We start from the raw sequence: 19,812 nt of genomic DNA on the forward strand, positions 1-19,812 counted from the left end.
CTCAGTTCTGAATTTGAACTTAAGGATCTTGGCAATCTCCATTACTTTCTTGGTTTACAGATCACTTGTACTTCTAAAGGGCTATTTCTGAATCAATCTAAATATGCTCAAGACTTACTTCTTAAGCATAACATGCTCTCTGCTAAGGCTGCCAAAACTCCTTGTGCTCCTAACTTTGACACTAGTTCCTGCTGAAGGCTCTTGTTGCCAATCCTCATGTTTATAGGAGTATGGTGGGTTCTCTTCATTACTTGACTTTTACACATCCTGATATTAGTTTTGCGGTTCATCAAGTTTGTCAGTTCATGTCTACTCCTAGTGAGGCCCACTTAATTGCAGCCAAATGGATCTTGAGACATGTTTCTGGCACTCTTAATTTTGGGATTTTCTTTCAACATGGTCCTTTGTCTCTTTCAGCCTTTTCTGACTCAGATTGGGCTAGAGATCTTTTTGATCGTAGGTCCATTACTAGGTATTTGGTTTATCTTGGATTCAATCCTATCACATGAAGTGCTAAGAAACAAGATACTGTATCTCACTCCTCCAGTGAGTCTGAGTACAGGGCTCTTGCCACTGCTATCGCTGAGCTATGTTGGATTCGTCAAGTCTTGTGAGATCTTGGTATCTTCCTCTCCTTTCCACCAAATCTTTGGTGTTACAACGTTTCTGCTTTTGCCATTGCTTCCAATCCGGTCTTTCATGCCCATACCAAGCATATTGAAGTGGATTACCACTTTGTTCGTGAACGAGTTCTTTGTCGTGACCTTCAAGTTCATTACATTGCAACCGGGGATCAATTGGTAGACATTTTTACAAAGAGTCTTCCTTCTTCTTGTTTTCAGTTTCCGCGTTCCAAAACCATGGTGTCCCTTGACCCCTTGGTTTTGAGGAGGGATGTTAGTGGAACCAGTGAGTCTACAAATGAAGAAGATAAAATTCACAGTTCCAATGGTCACTAGTTCAATGGTCACTTGGGTTTTTAAATTCTTTAATGAGTGTCAAAACGGTGAAATTTGTCTAAATGATAAACGGCATCATTTCTCACTTATATCTGTCATGACTTATTCAAGGCAGCAAACAACATCGTTTTATGAAGCTGTTCTTCCTCACTGAGCGTGGTCTTGACTTGCTATGTTTCAACAAACTTAGCTTCAGGTATTTTGTATAGAGTGGAGATATTTTCTATTTATAGCTGTCATAGGGTTGTTAGAGTTTGTTAGATAGGATCTTTCTGGAAACAATTGTAAACTATATATTGTGGTAAACGTGTATGAATTTATTAAGCTTGGAATACAAAACTCAGAGAGCTCTTTCCTCAACTTCTCTCTCTCTCTCTCTCTTTCTCTCTTTCTGAGTTGTCCATGTTATTCCTTCATTGTTAAAGATTCAAGCTCTTCCTAAATCTCACAGATCAACTGTTATGCTCCAATCCTCTAAAAAGAAAAAATACAAAGAAAAGAGAAATTTCTCTGCAATTACATTACTCAAACTTTTGAGGAATGGTTTATACGGGTTTGGCTTACTTCCAGTACTTTTTTAACTGGACAAGCTCTTTTTTATTTAGTTAGTGGGTGATGTAACAGTTTTTTATTAAAACAAAATGAGATTCTAGTTAAAAAAAGTATTGAAGGTATGCTAAACTCGGTTTGACCTAAGAAACGATTGGGTTCATTGGGTTCTAGTTTGACCAAGTTGGTTTTGGTTAGAAACATTGAATTAAAGAGTGAGATGAAATATATGGATTCAAGTTATATATGAATTCAAGTTACACCTGGTGTATTTTTAAGTTATGTTATACCGTTCAATAATTTTTATTGAATGCGTATTTTAACAAATATACATATGGATTAGATTATCTTCTTATACTCTACATACTTTCAAAATTTCTAGATGATTTGAGATCAACAATTGTTTTATCAATCAAATTTTGAAATTTTAAGTTTTTGTATTTAAAATTGTGTATAAAAAAAATGAGTTTCTAGATCGAATAACAAATAACTTTTCAGTTGACATGAAACTTGGTGTACGTGTTAAGATTATGTAATACAATGGTAGGATTTTTTATATATATTAATTTAATAACAAAGTTATTAGTTAGTGTAACATTGCTTAAAGTTATTATTCTTTACTTTTTATGGAACTCTATTATTCTTCTCTCACTGAAGCAAAACGTGCAGCATCATTCTCTCTTTAAACATAATTTCATTTGGGATGTGATAACAAGCTGGTATAAGGAGATTTTTGGTTATATTTTGTATTGTTTGTGGGTTCTAAGTGGTTCCCGTAACAAAGAGGCTTAACTCTAAATTTAGTTAGCTTATTTCTCAAGTAGCCAATTACTGCTTGTGGGTTCCACTTAGCTTGTTTTTGGTCAAAAAATCACGGCTAGATACTATTTGTAGGTCTCACTCGATAGCTTTTGCTTATCTTTTTATTTATTGCAGATTCCATTTTACTTACTTAAAAAAAAAAAAGTATTTTCAACAAAAAATAAAAAAAGCAATCTAACCTATATTATTTTTATTTTAGTTTTTCCTATGGTACTATTAGCAAAAGCACAAAAACAAAAAAGTTTAATAAGTTATTCTCGAATATACACTAGTATGTTGTACTTAGTTTTTCTTGTATATTATACTTACCAGAAATAGTCAACAAGGATCATCATTCAATTTTTGTTTGCGTAACTCAGCAAAAAAATAAAAATAAAAACCTTTCTTGCGTTCTTTTAAAGACGAGAAGAGATATTTTAGAATATTTTTGCGAGAATGGACCACCCTTACTATTACTAGGCCTACTTGAAGTTCATGAGATCGAATATATTTTGCCAGAATATATTGTCTGACTCTGACCTCGTTTTTACGTTCAAAATTTCAAATTATAAATTAAAAAAATACCAAAAATTTATTTTTCTAGTTGGAATAATGGGATTTGTTCAAAACAATTATTAATATATCTCAATTTGTTAACCTGCGGGTTAGCAAATTTCGTGATTTAATCATCAAAATGACCCAATTGACCTTGGTTAGTTGACAGTCAAACTAGGTCAAATTCCATCAAATTATCCAAATTACATAATTTCATGTTAAAATTTATATTTCTAAACCATTTTCACAAGTTTGAAGAAGTTTCACTATGCTCTACTCTAGGTTAATCTTGATTTGACCAAAGTCCGACCACCCCATTGGAATAAATTTAAGTTCACATTAGGGATATTTGACTTCTCTTCAAAATGACTATTCAAGTGCTCAAATCAAATTTGAAACGAACAAGATATCATAAAAGAGCTGAAAAAGTACAAAACATTTTGTCATTTTCATTTTATGTCAATGTGCTTGATATAATCAAATTTCATTTAATTTTAATCAAACGATTCCCCGTTGGCTCAAATGAGGACTCAATGGAAAGGTCTCAACATGAATTTCAATTTACTACACTCGGATTACGGAGAAAATGGGCTTTTGCCCTTTTAAAAAAAACAATCCAGTATTTTGCCCTATTTTCCAAATTAATTAGAGAAATGCCCATCTTTTGAAACTCGATTTTTTTAAAATCGAGTTAAGCCCTATAGTGGCGTTTTTAAGGAGCCTATAGTGACGTTTTAAGGACCTATAGTGGCGTTTTTAAACTCGATTTTCACAAAATCGAGTTATAGGTAAAAAAAAGCAAAAAAATTGCATGTAACTCGATTTCATGAAGATCGAGTTTAAAAATGCCATTATAGGTCCTTAAAACGTCACTATAGGCTCTTTAAAATGCCACTATAGGGCTTTAGAATTTTTTTCTACAAAACTCGATTTTGAGAAAATCGAATTTTAAAAGAGGAGCGTTTCCCTGATTAGTTTGGGAAAGGGGGCAAAATGTTGGATTGTTTTTTTGAAATGGGCAAAAGCCAATTTTGTTTTTCAGATTACAACAATTCTTCTAACAAACTCAATTACAAAAACAAAGAAGTAGAAACCTTTTAATAAAAACTAGTTTTTGACACTACTTTCCTAGGCATTTTACTTATCCACTATCAAAAGTTGAGTCAAAGTGGATAGTTTTAGAAAATAAATCAAGTTATTTATGATAACATCTCATGTGAGCCAAACGGAGTTCGGGAGAGTTGGGAAATAATGTCGCAAAAATAGGATAAATTGTGTGAAAACCATAAAAACTAGTGTTTGCCTTATTTGCGCATGAATTTCTTACAACTCGAGAAGGATGGAACTAAAATATTGGCAAGCTTTCGTAGTAATGATGACACTTTACGTCCTGGAAAAAAAGTGCATTCCAAGAGCTTATATGTTCATATCTGATAAGCCAAAAACGTATTGACCCCTTGTGATGGATTGATTGATTAATTAGCCAAGTTATTAATTAATCAAATTAACATGCAAATTGCGTGGTAGCACAAACAAATCACCAATTAAACTAAAGTGCAGTGGAAAATAAATTGACACGGTGATTTGTTTACGAATGGGGAAAACCTCCAAGGCAAAAACCTCACCGGGTGATTTTAAGGTCACCACTCCCGAAATTTCACTATTATCACAAAAAACGGTTACAAGTAAAGGAATCCTAAGTATCTTACCAACCTACAGTTGAACCCTTACCTCATTACCAAATTGGACTTGTTCTATAGTGACAATTTCTCCCTTCAATGCACGGCTCCTAAGTACGTGACTAACCAATTTGATGCGCATATCCCAATACGCGGCTTACTCCTTTGCACGAATCCCAATATGTGACTAACTCCACAGCAACCCTTTGGTTGTTGTAGTTGATATGCAGCAATTTCACATAGAAACACCAATAAGATCTTCAATGTTGGTGCAAGAGACTTTGCTTGATTACAAAACTCAAAGGCGTACAAGAAACGCAACAAGAACTCTTTCTTCTGTAGGAGGAGGCTAGGGTTTCAAAAAGAAAACCTTATGAAGCTCTCTAGGATTAGGTTTTTCTTTTTCCACCTCCTTTAAATAGGTGCTTTAATGGGCTCTCCTATTCCAAATAGGTTTACACAAACCTTAGGTTTTCCTAGTCCAATAAGAATTATATAAACCCATAAACAAATAGTCTTTTTAGAATCAAAACAATACTGGCTATAATCTGAATTCCGTAAGCTTGATCGATCGGGACATCTGTCGAGCTTTAATGAATCTCGACAGATCGAGCTTTTGTCGAGGAGGTATCGAGACTTGCAGTTTGCACTTTTCTTGAGCAGTTCTTGAGTAATCTTTATGTCTTCAATTTAACCACTTGTAATGATCATCTTGAACCTACTTAGATTTACCCAAATACAAGTAAAGTGCGTTTTGTCAAAGGATATGCCAATTACATAAAAATATGTCTCCAATAATCTCCCCCTTTTGCAATCCGTGACAAAACTTCAAGAGTACATTGAATGTCCTAGAATACATTCTACTCAAGATTACAGAATAAATAAGCCTAGTCTAAAAGATCTGAACCTTGGAAGTTGCCACAAGAAGAAGGTTCGGAATCTTGACTTGGCTTTAACTTGTCTTTCCTGAAAGGCACTAAACAGAACACATCAAGGTACCATGTGGAAAACAATGACAAGTTAAATAAACAAGAAACATGTGTATAAAAAGAAACAAGACATGTGAGATAAAGAGTGAAACACATACATCATCACATATACCACTTGATAAGCATCATGTATGTAAAAAATGGTTACAAAACCAAAAGATACACAACACAAAAATATATCAATATCAATGTGTATCAAACTAACTCTCTCCCTAAGTTAGTTACATCAAAAACTTTCCTCCCTTTAACATGAAGTTCTCCCCCTAAGTCTATTACTCCCCTTGAGGAATGACATTCAATTCTCAAAATTCTCCCCCTTTTTGACACGATTGTCAAAGGGCATAAAAAGCCAAAAGACTTGACCGGAGATAGACAGAAAATTGATATAGAGGGAAAGAGGAGAACAAGGAACCATAGACCTACAAGAGAAAGAAAAACAAGATGCTATGGACACAAAGGAAAAATAATGTAAAACTAAGAAAAATGAAATGCATGCAAGGGTATCTTGATTGATTGAGAGGTGTCGAGAAGCTATTGAGCATACCTCGATGGATCGAACAGCTATTAAGAAGCAATCGAGGAGACATGAGATATCTCGATTGATCCACCTAGCTATCGAGAGGTGTCGAGATTGCGATAAGATGCAATAGAAGAGCTTGACAGATAAGCCAGGCATCGAAACAAAAGGTGTCGAGGAGCTGTTGAGATGGCTTAAAAACAGTTTTTTAAGAAGAGAAAAACATAGATATGAATGCAATCAATCATGCAACATAACTAATGATCCAACCAACATTTTAACCTCTCAAAAACATCTCTCAACATGAAAAATGTCATGCATTTCGATCCAAAACACACACACACACACGCACTAAATAAGTCTAACTAATTTTATATTTCAAAAACAAGTTAAGATAGTTTAGTGAGCATACATCAACACATGTAAACCTTGTGATGACCAAATCACATTGTACCTGCACATATATCAAGAGTAGCAAAATATATTGCGTGTTGTGTGTGAAAAACATTGCAAGATTACATAAGTGTCTCAATGTTATGATGATTTGAGATATGAGAAAATAACTTCAACTCACACACAATCATAACTGTTTGATAGGGACTATCACCTTTGAGGTACATCCTATAACTCTCACATCTCCTAGAAAACACACTTGCAATCATATTTAAAGCATTTTTGATCTTTTTACTTTTATTTTCTTTGCATATTTTCTTTTTATTAAGCAAATCATGCATGGGTATACAAAGGAGAGAAAAGAAATACCTAATTATGTTAAGCTTTTTGGAATTGCACTTTTGCTATGCTGAAGCATATAGATGTCATATCATGATTGGCGGGTAACATTTGTGAGATGGTTATTTACGCCTTTCTCTTAGGATTTTCTAGTCTTACCCATCAAAAAGAGTGATACGAGTGTTAAGTTCAAGAGATCACTTAACCTTACTCATCACAAACAAAGAGCCACAAAGCTCACTTGCTTAGTTGTGCATAGAGATGCTCATCTAAGGTACAAGAGATACAAAGTTTAGAAAACTCTGTTTCAAAGGCCATTTTAAGGTTCACAAGAACTGATGTACACAAACACACATTGTTTTTGTATTTTTCTAAATTTTTCTTTTTTATTTTTATTTTGAAAACAAAATAAAGCAAAACTGAAAACAAACAAACAAAAACAAGTTAAACAAAGCAAAGCAATGCATAAAAGAAAGATGCATATGCATGAAAGCAAGAAAGGAAAAAAATGCAGATACATGAAAGCATGATTCCAAAAGCAGATAAGAAATCAAGCAAAGAGAGTCCTACTGTAGATAGAAAGAATTAAAGAAGAGGAGAAACAAAAAAGACAATTAAGTATTAGGATCCTTCCTCACCCACACAGCACGAGTCTTTGGCCGTAAAGATGAAAATGCAGGTGTCCTAGTATGACTACTAAAGGACATAAAGGAATTAGAATTCTCCTGAAATTGAGTTAAAAAGCTTAAAGCTTTTAATAACTCATTAAGAATAGGTACAGAGCCTTTAGACAAAGGATGAGACCTATTGGACACTCGCTTACGAGGAAACAACTTGAAACAATTAGGTTGAGTGTGACCGAAAGCACTACAATGGTGACAAACATGAGTAGTTTTAGAGCTACTTGGCATCCTAGAAGGAGGTCTAACCTTAGAGGTTGACAGAGACCTCAACTTAGAACAATTTGGCCTAATATGACCAACAATATGACAATGATGACAAGTGGGGACAAATTTAGAATTTTTATTCAACCTAGGAGGAGTTTTAGACATAGGTTTAGAAATTTTAGTGTTAACATCAAATTGTTTACCTTTGTCTATCCTAGCAATATTAGCCTTCAACTCTTCATCATTCCTTTTAAAATAGGGGAATATAAAAATCTTTTTCTTTTGAGTTAGGCTCAACAACAAGTTTGACACTAGTTAAATTTTCGACTTCAGTTTTAAATTCAACTAGTTGCTCTTCCAAACTCTTAATTTTGTCCACATGAGATGAAATTTGATTTTTAAAATTCTCATTCAAATTATTGGTTTCATCCAATTTTGCAATCAAATAATCTTTTTCAAGCTTGACCTTTTTAAATTTAGCTTTTAATTTTGTAGAACATTCAAGAGATTTCATACAAAAATTATAAAGCTTGCAATAGGCATCATGAATATCATCATCATCATCATCATCATTCAACACAAGATCACATGCAAATCAAAACAATCAAGAGTTTCCATGACAACAGGGGTCAATGGATCACACACAAAGATTAACCCTAATCAGAGTGTGCCTGCTCTGATACCACTTGATAGGCCAAAAACGTATTGACCCCTTGTGATGGATTGATTGATTAATTAACAAAGTTATTAATTAATCAAATTAACATGCAAATTGCGTGGTAGCACAAACAAATCACCAATTAAACTAAAGTGCAGCGGAAAATAAATTGACACGGTGATTTGTTTACGAATGGGGAAAACCTCCAAGGCAAAAATCCCACCGGGTGATTTTAAGGTCACCACTCCCGAAATTCCACTATTATCACAAAAAGCAGTTACAAGTAAAGGAATCCCAAGTACCTTACCAACCTACAGTTGAATCCTTACCCCAATACCCAATTGGACTTGTTCTGAGTGGCAATTTCTCCTTTCAATGCATGGCTCCCAAGTACGTGACTAACTAGTTTGATGCGCGGATCCCAATATGCGGCTTACTCCTTTTCACGAATCCCAATACGTGACTAACTCCATAGCAACCCTTTGATTGTTGTAGTTGATTTGTTGCAGCTTTACATAGAAACAGCAATAAGATCTTCAATGTTGGTGTAAGAGACTTTGCTTGGTTACAAAACCCAAAGGCGTACAAGAAACGTAGCAAGAACTCTTTCTTCTGTAGGAGGAGGCTAAGGTTTCAAAAAAAAAACCTTATGAAGCTCTCTAGGGTTAGTTTTTTTTTTTTTTTTTTTTTTTTTTTTTTTTTTTTTTTTCACCTCCTTTAAATAGGAGCTTTAATGAGCTCTCTTATTCCAAATAGGTTTACACAAACCTTGAGTTTTCCTAGTCCAATAAGAATTATATAAACCCATAAACAAATAGCCTTTTTAGAATAAAAACAATGCTAGCTATAATCTGAATTTCGTAAGCTCGATCGATCGGGACATCTGTCGAGTTTTAATAAATCTCGACAGATCGAGCTTCTATCGAGGAGGTATCGAGACTTGCAGTTTGCACTTTTCTTGAGCAGTTCTTGAGTAATCTTCATGTCTTCAATTTAATTAACTACTTGTAATGATCATCTTGAACCTACTTAGATTTACTCAAATACAAGTAAAGTGCGTTTTGTCAAAGGATATGCCAATTACATAAAAACATGTCCCCAACAATATCCATGTGCTTAAGTGCTTAAATCATTGTCCCATTATTCTATATCTCTTATGCTTGGATAAAACATCATGATGGGAATGTTACTTTGTTTGAATGAATCCAACTAAAGCCATGGGATTGATGTTCTTACTAATATTATTATTTCCTTATGCTTGAATGTTTAATTTATTGATGGAAGGTTAATTTGTTTAAATAAATCAATAGATTACATGCTTGTTTTATTGATATATATATATATATATATATATATATATATATATATATATATATATATCAAGGTCTTTCCGATAACATCTCATGTTGATGATATCTAGGTCAATGACACTCATACATCACATGTGCTAACCTTGATTCAACAATATATCTACCCATTGAAGGACTTGGATGAGCTATCACATCTATGTTTATTCATGCCGTCCATGATTCTCATGGTCTCCAACTATCGCAATCTACGTATATTCAGGGCAAGTTCTATCTTAGATGTAATTGATGCAATTGCCTAAGGTCCCTAAGTGAAACAAGACCCTGTATTTAAGCCAATAAAATTACCTCTTTATGTGTAAAAGTATTAATTAAGTTCCAAATATTAATTAAAGCATATAAATAATTTTTAAATCAAAGAAAAAACATTAAAAAATGTGGGCTATGCAGCAGAACTGATAATCTCTCATCTATATCTAAGAAAAAAAAGAAAAAAAAAATCTCTTCGTGAACTATGCTCTTGACAGTTCGATCTCTGTGTGGGAGTTTTAATTAGAGTGTACAACTCAATCTCCCAAAACACAAACAGCAAAATCTTTCTTTCTCTCTCAACAACTCAACAAAGAAATACTAAAAACAAAAAACCCAAAAAAATAAATCTCGAACCTTAGACTTTTATACTCATTACGAGAAACTTTGCCATTCTCTTCATTTAAATTCTCTGTAGCAGCTTGAAATTTGTTGTGGTTCTGATTTTTATCCCTTCAGGTTTGGCTTTAAAAAACCTTTTAGATTTGTGTTAAGCTCTCACTCTATTTCTTTTTCCTCCTAAAATTTTCTTTTCCAGAAGACAATATAGAAGCCACATATTGAAAAAGTAGCTTCACTTACTGTCAATGTGTCGCTCCCTTACCCTTCTATTTCTAGTCATTATTCAGTCCAGTGTTTTAGTATTTTTAATATTTCTCTTTCTAAACTTATCACACAGCCAATAAGTCACCCATGTGATGTACAGAAAAAATGCTTTGTTTTTTTGTTTTTTTAATTTGTTTTAAAATTATTTTTATTTTACTTTTCCTCTTTTATTACGTCACATTAGCTAGGTGAATGCTGCTACAATTTTAGGGTGATGTGAACAATGAAGACTAAAGAGAGCTAAATTTTTTTTCTTTTCATTTTTATCGTTAAATGGTGATTTTGAATATAAAATTGCTTATTTATTTAGCCGTTGATAGCGGTTAAAATACAATTATACATACATATATATATATATATATATATATATATATAATATTCTGAAACTCTGATAAATGGTTTAGATTGTTTGATAAAACAAGTTTTAAATTTTCTTTTGCCAATAAATGAAAATTACTTCAATTGACTTATTAAATTATATAAAAAGAGGCTCCATTTGAACACTGTTGCCTTAGGCCACAAAATATCTCGAGCCGGCCCTGCGTATATTTCGAACTCTTCTATTGAACTAGTATGTTTGGTACCAAACATCTTCATCCCCCAATGCCTCATATTCTAAGCTCTCCTAGTTTGAAGGTACTCCTCTACTTGATAACACCAAGCATCAGCAAATTATTAGCCCTCTTAGTCTGTCTGATATTGTCTTCTCTGTCAATTCATGAACTCTTCTACCTTTGATCGTTGGACAACTGCTAAATAGGTGTTGCACAACTTAGAACGGGCCATTGATTATGGTTTGTCTCCCCAAAAGTTCACTTCAACTCTATACCTTTTTTGACTTTGACTGGGAAAATGATGGACCATTGGTTTTGGGATCTTTCTTGGCCACTTATCTTTTTCTTGGATGGCTAAGAAGCAACCTATCATGACCGTTTCAGTACAGAAGAAGAACATTGTGTCATGAATGTTACCAATGCTAACTAATATAGGATATGAATGCACCTTAGGGATCTCCATGAAAAAAATGTTGGCACCTTGGCCCTCGCTTCAAATCCGCTTTTTTCATGCTTGAATGAAACACGTAAAGGTGGGCTAGCTACCACTTCATACCCAAAAAAGCTGCTAATCAGGATACGTTAATTCATTTTAGGGTAAATTGCAAAATACAGGTCTAACATTTAGTATTGCTTGAATTTTACACCCCGAAGTTTGGAAAATTGGATTTTACACCTTAAAATTTACTTCTATTAGCAAAATTAGACCTTCCGTTAGTGGTTTGCTAATGTGCTTGTTAAGTGCCACATCAGATTGTGACATTTGCTAGTTGGAACAATTAAATAGTGACATGTGTTATTAACTAATTAATGTCTTTAACTAAAATTTAAACAAATCTATATTTTTTTTATAGCATTTCTGATTTTCGGGTTATTCGAAATTTCCCCAAGAAAATCAAGAATCTCTTTCCAAAGAAACATTGAAAAATGACAACGCGATGCAAAAATCCAAATGAATCCAACCATAAACAAACAGAAAAAAAAATCCCAACATTTTCTGGGTGACCAAATAGAAAATTTTCCCAAGAAACCCAACACAATAATTAATGAGCAAAACCAACAACCAAAGTACTTAAAATACAATATTTTGGGCATTCAAAATTTTCTCAAGAAATCAAGATTTTCTATCCAAACAAACACTAAAAAAAATTACAAATCAAATTAAAAACCAATTCTAAAACACACAAACAATTTCAACAGGGCACATATCAAAACCCACGGATCTACAAGTTCTTATTTCCCAAACCCAAATGAAATTCTCAAGCTTTCATAAACTAATCACCAAATCGACCAAAGGATAAAACAAAAAGAGAGAGAAATCGACGGCCATCAATGGTGGGACCTCGTTGGCTTGTGCTGCTGTGTATGGTGATCGTACTTGTGAGGTTCCGGCATGGCTGAGCTTGAGAGAGAATAGGGCTTAGGAGAGAGAAACCTGCGAGATTAAAGAGAGAAAGATCTATCATTCTGCGGCTCGCGGTGGTCGTTAGCAACTGCTGAGGTTTGGCTGCATGAAGCTTGGCCACCACCTCTCGATTTGCTTTGCCGTTGGCTTAATCTTCTCTTCACTCTCTTTCCCTCTATCTCTGATGAACACATCAGTTTGTGGTTTATTGATATTTTGTTGGTTTGATTGTTGCTGTGTGAGAAGTACTTGAAGTTCATAAAATTTGAATGAACATTTTCTAATATCTTCTCTAGCTGCCAGCAAAGGCTTAAGTTTAATGGAAGGGAAGAAAACATTAAGAAAGTGAATAATTCCCATGAGAAACCCAGCACAATAGTTGCTAAGGAAATTAATTATTTTATTTTAAAATAAAGTTTTTATTTAATTATTTTTTAAAAAGTTTTAATTTTATTTATTTAAAGTTTTTAAGTTATTTACCTAACGTGGATTTATTATATCCATGTGTCATATTTTAATTGGATCAACTAGTACACTTCATTAGCTTATGTGGCACTTAACGGACATGTCAGCAACCCACTAACGGAGGGGCTGATTTTGTTAACGGAAGTAAACTTCAGTGTGTAAAATCTAATTTTTCAAATTTTAAAATATAAAATTCAAGTAACTTCAAACGTTAGGGGTGTACTCTGTAATTTACCCTTCATTTTATTTCCACAAGTGAGAGTTTAATGTATTGAATATGACCTTTTTAATACCGCTCCACTGAAAGAGCCGTCTCAGCAAGAGGCGAGTTCCAACACACGGGGCACGTAGCATGTTGCTGTAACCACGGGTCAACACACTTGACATGAAAGAGATGACCACAAGCAGGCAACAAGCGCAACACATCCTTGTCTTTGTAATCAGCCAAGCATATTGAACAGCAAGCAGTAGAATTTCCCTTGTGGAGCTTGGCTTGGGCGTATATAAGCTTCGAATAGTTGCGTAGACTGTCTTCGTCGAGGCCAAGTTCAATGGTGTTGATGGAGTGTTGTTGGTCACCGGTGGTAAGGTTCCTGATCTGATGAGGACCGGGAGGCAAAGAATGCTTGCAGAAGGAAATAAGTATTTTCGTTACCATAATGAAGACAATGAAAACGAACAATCCGATAGCAAATAAAATATCGGTCATATCAAAGTTGTCATTAAAATAATCTTCTACAATATGAATTGGATTGGTTGGGATATGTAGAAAAGAGAGAGAGTTAAGGCAAAGGGTTTGATGAAAGAGAATTTGCTGGGAAAATGGATTTGTTAATTAATGAAGAAAATGTATCTGGTGATTGTTTAGCTAGTCGGCTATATTAGAAGTCACTATCCGAAGAAAAAATCTACCCAACTCTATCCTATTTGACAAATTCCAATATTTGCTTCTCTTTTTCTTGATTTTATAAGTAGAGAAAATTAAAGTTGTTGCGGCAGATGATTTGTCTTTCCAATTTTTTTTTTTTTTTTTTTTTTTTTTTTTTTTTTTTTTTTTGTGGGAATAATAAGCTTTAAGAAATTTTTTTTAAAAAAATTATGAGAAAGGAAAAATGATAATCGTTTTCAACATTTAGTTTTTTTTTTTTTTTTTTTTTGATAGTTTAGCATTTAGCTATTCACCTTTTGGGAGAATTATAAAGGCGACAATATATTTTGGTCTTTAAAATTTATCTTGTGAGTACAATTGGTTCCTCAAATTTCAAATGAGCATTGTTAGTCCTTAAGTTAACTACCGTTAGTGTTATTGTTTATGTGGCTGATGGCAAAATGATTTGGCATTTCTCTTTTTTCTTTTTTCTTTTTTTTACTACAAAGTGTTTTACAGTGACATGTCTATATGGTAATAGCCACATTCAGAGAATTTGTTAGGTTAGCATTTGAGTCATTTTTTTTCATTATTTTGTTAAAAACTTTTCTAGGCTCTTCATTTATTTCTTGTGAGTTGTGACCCACCCGAAAACATCCTCTTCCTTTTCTCCCAACGGGTGTCATTGCCTCTGACATTGTGGTTGTCGCCGCCGTTAGCCTCACTTCCCTCTAATCCAAACAACTATGGTCACCACTGCATCAACTAGCACAAGCACCTCTCTATCCCTTGCCAATCTCCATGGATCTCCACCAGCTGCTAATCCCTAAAGATCTCAATGTTTCTTTGTTTCCAGTATGGATCTATAATCAACATGAAAAGGTTTAAATCCATTTCAAATCTTTAATTATTATTTATATACCCCTCCTCTTCCAAGCAATATTCATGGGATCTGCATTTTATTGCATAGATATAAGTTTGAGTGCATAACTGCCTTTTATTATACTGATCTGTGTTGGGTTTCTTGCGCTCAAACTTTAGTCTATTCCCATTAACAAGAAAGGGCTTATGGTCATTGAATCCAAATGAGAGAGAGTTAATTTTATAAGACTTTGAATTCATTAAAAGTGGATCTCTCCAACCTAGCAATCAATTTACAAGCAATTTTTGTTGGCTTTGAGGTGCTCTGGTTACTTGATCGGAGAAATGAAAGCAGCTAAAGCGAAAGGGAAGGGGGAAAATAAACAAGAAGAAGAAAAACTTTTTTTTTTTTTTTTTTTTCCATTATAGTAACTAATAATCAATTAAAATTTATATGACAACCTTGTAATTAAATGCTAACGTGGCATTTAACACTTAAGTTGCCACATCAATTTGTAAATGGTACGTCAATTGAAAGATGCCATCTTAAGGGACCAATTGCCCTCACAGGATAATCTTCAGGGACCAATATCATAGTTTCGCCAGTTATAAACTATATAAAGTAATCATGAGTCGTTCACAAAAAAAAAAAGCAATCATAAGTCATGAACATAAATTTTCTTTGACTTTTTGAGCAATACCTTTGGTAGGTATTTAACTTGTCAACGAACCAAGGCAATCAATTTTTTTTAATTATAATTTTTATTTAGGATTTATGTGAAAGTGGAGGAAAACTAATCTTAAAAAAAAAAAACTAGTCAAAAATCAATAATCCATTAATATATGAAAAGTTTTTTTTAAATATTTTATTTATTTATAATTATTATATAAAATATTATGATATTATAAAATATGCATGCTATAATAATATTTTTTATTTTTCTTTTCAATTTATGCCCCACTATTATAACATGCATATAATATATGAAATAGTATGACCAGGGCTGGCTGAACCATAGACACAAGTGATTCATTACCTAAGACCCCCAAACAAAAGAAGGCCCCCACCACTACAAAAAATGGGACTATCCCAGCGTTTGCAAAACCGCTGGGATAGCCCCAAAAAGCGCTAGAATAAGCCCAAAATGCCTATCTCAGCGCTTTTTTTCCTACCGCTTTAAACTGCCGTGCAGTGACAATCAATGTAAGTTTACCGAACTTGTACTAGCGCTTTTCAAAAGTGCTGGGACCTATCCCGGCGCTTTTCAGACCCTATCCTAGTGCCTTTTAAACAGCTACTATAGGATGTTTTTTTCTTTAAATACAAGCTATAGCGGCGGTTTAAAAGTGCTAGGATAGGTCCTTTTTTAAGATAGCCTATAGCAGCGGTTTTAAAAAACCACTATAGGTCTTTTTTAATACAAGCTTAAAAGGCCTATTGCGATACTTTCAAAACTGTTGCTATAGACCTTTCTTTTAATACGGGTTTTAGCGGTGGTTTCAAAACCGCTGCTATAGGCCTTTTTAAATTCAGGACAAAAGGCCTATAGCGGTAGTTTCAAAAACGCTGCTATAGGTCCTTTAAAAAAAAAACAATTTGGGAAAAATATTTTCACTACATTTTGTTTTCCAACCTTGGTTCTAGCTAAACAAAAATCAATATAAAATAAATGACTAGATCTAGTTGACACAAGCCAAAATAGGCCCCAAAATAATCAAACATATTCAAGCTATCAAATTAATATAATACAATAATACAATTTCTAACTATAATAATTGTTATGCCTAATACAAAACTTTCCAAATGTCTAGAATGTTATATCATAGTTGCAAACTAAAAAAAAAAAACCCACAAGCTTGCTGATTGATTTTGCGCAGTAGGAGAATGATCACCGACATTATCACCATCCTAAATATAATAAAGATAATGTTAAAAGTTCATTCAACCACAACGTTGCTAAATAACACAATAGGAATGCAACTCATACCCTCATATAACATTTATCACAACTAAAGGTCAAGTAATCTAATTGTATACCTCATAAAGGTAATTTACCAAACACTTGGCATGCAACATGCATTCAAGTGAAGCAAGACAAGAGAAAATAACTGACATTTTTCACTTGTTTAACAATCAAGTAATCCCAAACTTCCAAGTGACATTTAAAACCCCCAACTCCCACTCTATACTCATTTAATTCTGACCCACCAACCCTCATAAGCAAGAAGAGAAGAAGATACACACACAACCTTTGGATTAGGAAAGAACTAACCCACCCCCAAAAAACACAAACACACAGTAACGGAGAGAGTGTGAGAGACCATTTTTCTATTTATTTTTTGGTGCATTCACATCAAACATTGGTCACTAAGTTTGTGACTCTACAACCTCAAAGAGAAGTGGAGAACACATGCATCCATGTCAATGCACTATAAATTCTAAGAAACAATTGAGATATTACAATATTGAGTAAAATTAATACCAAAACCAAATACTATGAATAGAGAAAAAAAATTCACAAAACAAGTATAAAGAACGCATCCAATAGAGAAAAGAAAGAAAGAGAATCACCTTCATCAACTGCAACTATAGAAGCTGCTAAAAGAAAAAGAAGAATAAGCACAGCTGTGGGAACCCAAACTTACCACAAGCTGATGCTTCTTATCTTGCAAAAGCCAAGTCTAATTTACATTGACAACGCTTTGTACAATAAAAATTTGCAATATTCACAAATCAATCAACACTCCCAAAATACACCACCTTATATCACCATGCAAGCCACTCGCTTGATCCATATCAACAACCCATCACCATGCAATAATTTTGACATATAATTATAGGCTAGTTGGGTATTATGAAGCCGATTTCACTCACCAAACTATCTGCCAGAAATCCAAAGGTCCAAAAACAATTGCAAATGAAAATGACAGCAAGATATATTTGTTTCCTATCTAAGAAATCCAAGGTGATGATGAAATTATTTAGACATTTTTAAGATGCCATTATTTCTCAAGAATGCTTGAAATTGTTAAATAAGATACATAGGACATTACGACAAAATACTGTATATATATTCAAAGTAAACATACCTTTTTTGTTAAACCATGAGCTGTCATTATTTCGAAAAACTTGCGAATCATCATTTCTTATTCTACCTACATATTGTAAACCAGGAAGATTCAGTATGCTACATTTCAAATTAACAAATAACAACATGAAACAGATAATCAAATGATATTTTTCTTCACTCAATATACACTTTACAAATGAATTGGTCTTAGGGAGTGTGTGAAGGGAAAGAGATAAGTAAAGCAAATCTGAGCAATAAGCATATCATGAATCCATGATAAGAAACAATAGTAAACTTGCCTATTCTTAAAAGTATCATAGGGATTGTGACTAAAAGTACACAGTAGGATATTTAAAAAGAAACTTGATAATTAAGAAAACTTGAAGTTTGTGTGATTCATGTGTCATTCATCTATAGGAATCCATTAGGAGCTCATTTTGTTCTCCAAATGCCTAAAAATTCACCCCCACAAAAAAAAAAAAAAAAATAGAACCTAAATATAACAAATGAAATATAAACACAACAAATTGAGAAAACTTACTTCAATATCTCCCCATATCTGGGATCTATTAAAACAATAATATTATTACACACTAGCTATCAAAATCCTAGATTGCACTAGGAATCCTGTCAAAAACCTCTAAAAAAGGAGAGTGTAAAATTACTGGCAATAAAGATGAAGCAGTGGAAAATCTCGAATCCTTGTAACTTGAAATTTAAAACCCACAACCAAATGGCCACAAGTTACACAGGGAGCATTTCAAACACAAGCACAAACCCAAACCTATAGCCAAATGAGCACAAGCAATATACATACCCAACTTTGAAAATCCAAAATCAAAAAGTACCTATGGATTCAGAATCAACCAAAAACAAAAACCCAAATTTTTTGAACCCTAATCCCAAAGCCAAACATCCATATCAAAGCACTAACCACAAGACCCAATAGGGGAAAAAAATTGCAAATCGAAATCACATTGCAACCTAAACCCCAAACAGTATATTCAATCACAAAAATATGAAATTCAAATCAATGATTTTCTTGTAATGTATTTATATGAAATTTCTACAATTTTTTTTAAAGCACTCACCGATGGGTAGAGGAGGTACCATAAAACTCACACCCTATATATTGAACTAAAAATCCAAAAAAAAAAAAATACAAAATAAATACTACAACGGTAGAGGAGGTACTATAAAATTGGCGGTGGAGGAGACTAGTAGCAGAGGAGGATATGAGAGGAGGAAAGGGGAAGAGGAGTAGGGTGACAACAATGGTGGCTGGTGGTAGAGTGGCAAGGGTGAGGGAGAGAGAGAGAGAGAGGCGAGGATGAGGGAGAGAGAGAGAGAGTCGAGAATAAGGGTAGAGGAGGTGGGGGCACGGCGGTGGAAAGGCTAGGTGAGAGAGAGAGAGAGAGAGAGAGAGAGGCAAAGGTGAGGGTAAGGGTGAGAAAGAAAGAGAGTGACGGTTGGTGTAATGGGTAAGAAGAGAAAAAATTAAAACCCTAACCAAAGCTTTTTTTTTTCTTTGCTCTGATCTAATCGTTTTGTTGTTTTCTTTTTATTTCTCTTTTTCTTTTCTGGGGCATGATATCACTTATATGCTTCCTCTTTTTCTTTTTTCTTTTTTCTCTTTTTTTTTTTTTTTTTTTTTTTTGTCTGTCTTTTCTTTATTGTTAATAAGCCCTTTTTGTTAAGTTTTCTTTTTACATTTTTTTTTGCTTTTTCTTTCCTGGGCATGACATGCTTTTTTATTTTTTATTTTTATTTTTTTAAGTTTTAACTAGATTTTTCTATTGTTTAAAGTTTTAAAAAAAGTTTTAATTGGATTTTTTTAAAACTTTTTTCTTTTGTATTGGTACTGGGCATGATTATTTCGTTTTCTTCCTTTGTTTTTTTTGTTTTTGTTTCTTTCTTTCCTAAGTCTAAACGCGTTAAGTGATGAGTTGCCACACAAAATAATAATAATAATAGTAAATAATGAAAAAACCAAAACAAAAGGCGTTAGGTCATTTAAAGAAGAAAAATAGTTTTTAATGT

The 19,812-nt window shown here is 33.5% G+C and overlaps 1 protein-coding gene across 1 annotated transcript; it reads right to left on the reverse strand.

The window, feature by feature from the left end:
* Positions 1 to 587: 587 nt before the first annotated feature.
* LOC142644068 (E3 ubiquitin-protein ligase ATL31-like) lies at positions 588 to 13,630 on the reverse strand. Its single transcript, XM_075818753.1, has 2 exons — positions 13,266 to 13,630; positions 588 to 915 (listed from the first exon to the last, which is right to left on the reverse strand). The coding sequence occupies exons 1-2, from the start codon at positions 13,628 to 13,630 to the stop codon at positions 588 to 590; spliced, it is 693 nt and encodes a 230-aa protein (XP_075674868.1).
* Between the last annotated feature and the right edge of the window lie 6,182 nt (positions 13,631 to 19,812).

Source organism: Castanea sativa, chromosome 7 (genome assembly GCF_040712315.1).
Source record: "Castanea sativa cultivar Marrone di Chiusa Pesio chromosome 7, ASM4071231v1".
Taxonomy (NCBI): Eukaryota; Viridiplantae; Streptophyta; class Magnoliopsida; order Fagales; family Fagaceae; genus Castanea; species Castanea sativa.